This window comes from Nanorana parkeri, unplaced genomic scaffold (genome assembly GCF_000935625.1).
Source record: "Nanorana parkeri isolate BGI_ZX_2015 unplaced genomic scaffold, ASM93562v1 scaffold1163, whole genome shotgun sequence".
NCBI classification, from domain to species: Eukaryota; Metazoa; Chordata; class Amphibia; order Anura; family Dicroglossidae; genus Nanorana; species Nanorana parkeri.
Genome location: NW_017307431.1, coordinates 207,334 through 210,176, shown reverse-complemented (window position 1 = coordinate 210,176; position 2,843 = coordinate 207,334). Strand labels below are relative to the sequence as shown.

Sequence of the window (2,843 nt, the reverse complement as noted above, 5' to 3'; positions counted from 1 at the left end):
CCCCATCGCTGCGCCGGGAGTGTCAGATGAACGGATGATCCGACACTCCCGGCGCAGAGACTGGGGCCCCGCTGGCCGCTGGATAACGATCCGGCAAATCCCACCATTTATGCACAGGGACTGTGCTGGGCCCCCCCAGGCTGAGGCCCCGGTGCCGGAGCACTGGCTGCACCGGCGGTAGTTCCGCCACTGCTTTAAAGCCCAACTCCAGGAAGATTAAAAGTCTTCCCTTTAATTGGGGTTGCCCCTGCACTGCAAAGGTTAACTTTTAATTTATGCCTAGGGGACAGCAAAAAGCTGTTTTACTTACCTGATCCCTGATCCCACCGGCTCCCTTTGGGCTGCTAACCGAGATGGTACATGGCCTTCCAAAGGTCTCCTCTTATCGGATTCCGAGACGTCTGGTCTGGGTTTCTGGAGAAGCATCCAATTGTTCCATTTTCTTGGTTCCCTGCCACCTGCTACGGACTTTGCTCACCCGCTCACCACTTTTGAGAAAGAATGCGTCCAATTGGGCCCTCTGCGTCACGCAGGCTCCTTTGCATACTCTCTACTACTTACACCTGCCACAGGGTTTGTTCCGGAATATATGCGGAAGTGGGAGCGGGATCTTGGTGTTGAATTTACTCAGGAACAGATCACCAAATTACTACATTTTAGATTTAAGTCCTCCCTATATACACGCTTTCAAGAGTCGGGGTTCAAGCTTCTTACCAGGTGGTATAGAACACCTCAGGTCCTACACGCAATGTTTCCGTCTGTCCCCAACTGCTGTTGGAGGTGTGGGACCTCACCAGGTGACTTACTACATATCTTCTGGTCCTGCCCCAAGGTTATTCCTTTTTGGTCTTCGGTAAAATCTATATTGAGCAACTTCACAGATAGAGAGATCCCGAGATCCCGTGGGATCCAGCCTTCTTTTTCCTCCACCATAACACCTTTCCCAGAAAGTTATTCAAAAGATCTATTGTCCCACACCTTCTAAATGCCACCAGATGCTGTATACCAGAGTTGTGGAAGTCCGAACGGTCTCCCACAGTGTCAATGTGGCTACACAGGGTGAGTGAGGTGGAACGCATGGAGGACCTGGTCTCATTTAGTAAGGGCTCCAACGACAGACACTGAAAGACATGGCTCTCATGGACAGTATATGTCCAGACCCCTGAATTCTCTGGGTTGTTACCTGACACCCAGGCTTGAGGCACTGGCTCATCTCCTGTCCCCAGAGTGCAGGGATGGATTCACCATTAGTTAGTGGACGAGATCTCTGTCCGTGATTTTGCTTTCTTTATCTTGTCAGTCTTCTCCCTTCCCTTTCCTAAGTTCTTATTTATTTCCCTTCTTACCGTTTCCCTATGGTGCAACACATATCTAAATGGGAACTTGAGCTAGCAATACTCTTCGGAGTCCACACCGGCTTTGATACTCACACAAATGTTTTTCTAATTGTTTAAGCTGTTTGGTTGCGACTGTTGATTTCTGTGTCCACGTATACATCCTTCTGCTGTAAGTTGATAACGCTAGAATCATCCATCCTTGGGGACACCCCTACGAGTGTCTAGTAACTCAGGTTGAAATAATGTTGATCTTTGGTGGCCAAGATACAACGGGTGTGACCTGGAGTTGGGAGGAACTTCTCTACCCTCAGGTACCCTCAGGTTCCCTCGATTCTATATATTTTTACATGTGATGTGATGTACCAATAGGCATGTTTATTGTCTCTAGTGCCTTTCTTTTTGTTTTTATACAATATATGTATTGTTATGAAAAAACCTTAAAAAAAGAATTTATTTTTTTTAAATGGGAGTAATCACATCTCCAGAATATTTGTATTTTTGGTGCAGTGATACAATATATCATAGAAAAGTTCTAATTATTTTCTGAATTTTAGGATGAACTTTAAAGTGTATAATACACGCTTTAGTAGAATCCTTATTTTGGTGCCAGTATCCTGGCGTTTTCTTGGCAAAGAGTCGGTATTTATCCGTTGGTGTTTTTTTCAGGGACCGTCTCAGAACCACCACAAACGTTCTTGGGGACTCGCTTGGTGCCGGCATAGTGGAACATCTGTCCAGACACGAGCTAAAGAACAAAGATACTGAGATGGGCAACTCAGTGATTGAAGAAAACGAGATGAAGAAACCTTACCAGCTCATCTCCCAGGAGAACGAAACAGAGAAACCTATAGACAGTGAGACCAAGATGTAGACAGCATGTGTCCTGATTAACTGGCCAGAATCACATTCCTCCCATTCTTTCCTATGCCTTCAAAATTCTGGTCTCGTGATGGTGGCAACACCGGGGAGCAATCAGAGATTCAACATCAGCAGGTGTCACGGTACCTGTGTCTGTACAATGTGAAACAATGTAACATTTTGCCATTGTGGCCCCGCCATCTCTGTGCTAAGAAAACAAACCTTGCATTGTTTGTACATCCCTTTTTTTTATTTTGTTTTTCTTGTTTTTATGAATTGGGAACCCAAGTAGCTGAGAGTCTTTTTGAATATTGGAAATTATGTTTTCCTTTATTATTCATAAAAAGCCTCTTCACTCCACAACACAAATACTATTTGAAATATTTTTTCACAGATTATTTTTTTTGGGGGGGGAGGGGGGGTTCTCCATTTTGATTTATTGTCCATAGTAGTCAGCTGTACAGCAGAATAACCTTTTTTTCTATAATACAGCACAGACAGTGCCAATACACATGCAAGTAATACATTTGATTTACTCATTTGATTTGATACTGGAATGCACGGTGCCAGTAAGTATATGCCGAACTAAATAGGAAGTGTAGCAGAAACTGTAGAAAATATATGGTTCCCCCCAATTTCCTGAAATAT

At 44.4% G+C, this 2,843-nt stretch overlaps 1 protein-coding gene across 1 annotated transcript in view; it reads left to right on the top strand.

Moving 5' to 3' along the window:
• The window catches only part of SLC1A3 (solute carrier family 1 member 3), a 70,558-nt gene extending 68,023 nt beyond the window's left edge, over nt 1–2,535 (top strand). Inside the window, exon 10 of the mRNA XM_018568263.1 lies at nt 2,004–2,535. Within this exon, the coding sequence (XP_018423765.1) occupies nt 2,004–2,208 (205 nt within the window). The 3' untranslated portion in view covers nt 2,209–2,535. The remainder of the gene's footprint in view (nt 1–2,003) is intronic.
• The last annotated feature ends 308 nt before the right edge of the window (nt 2,536–2,843 follow it).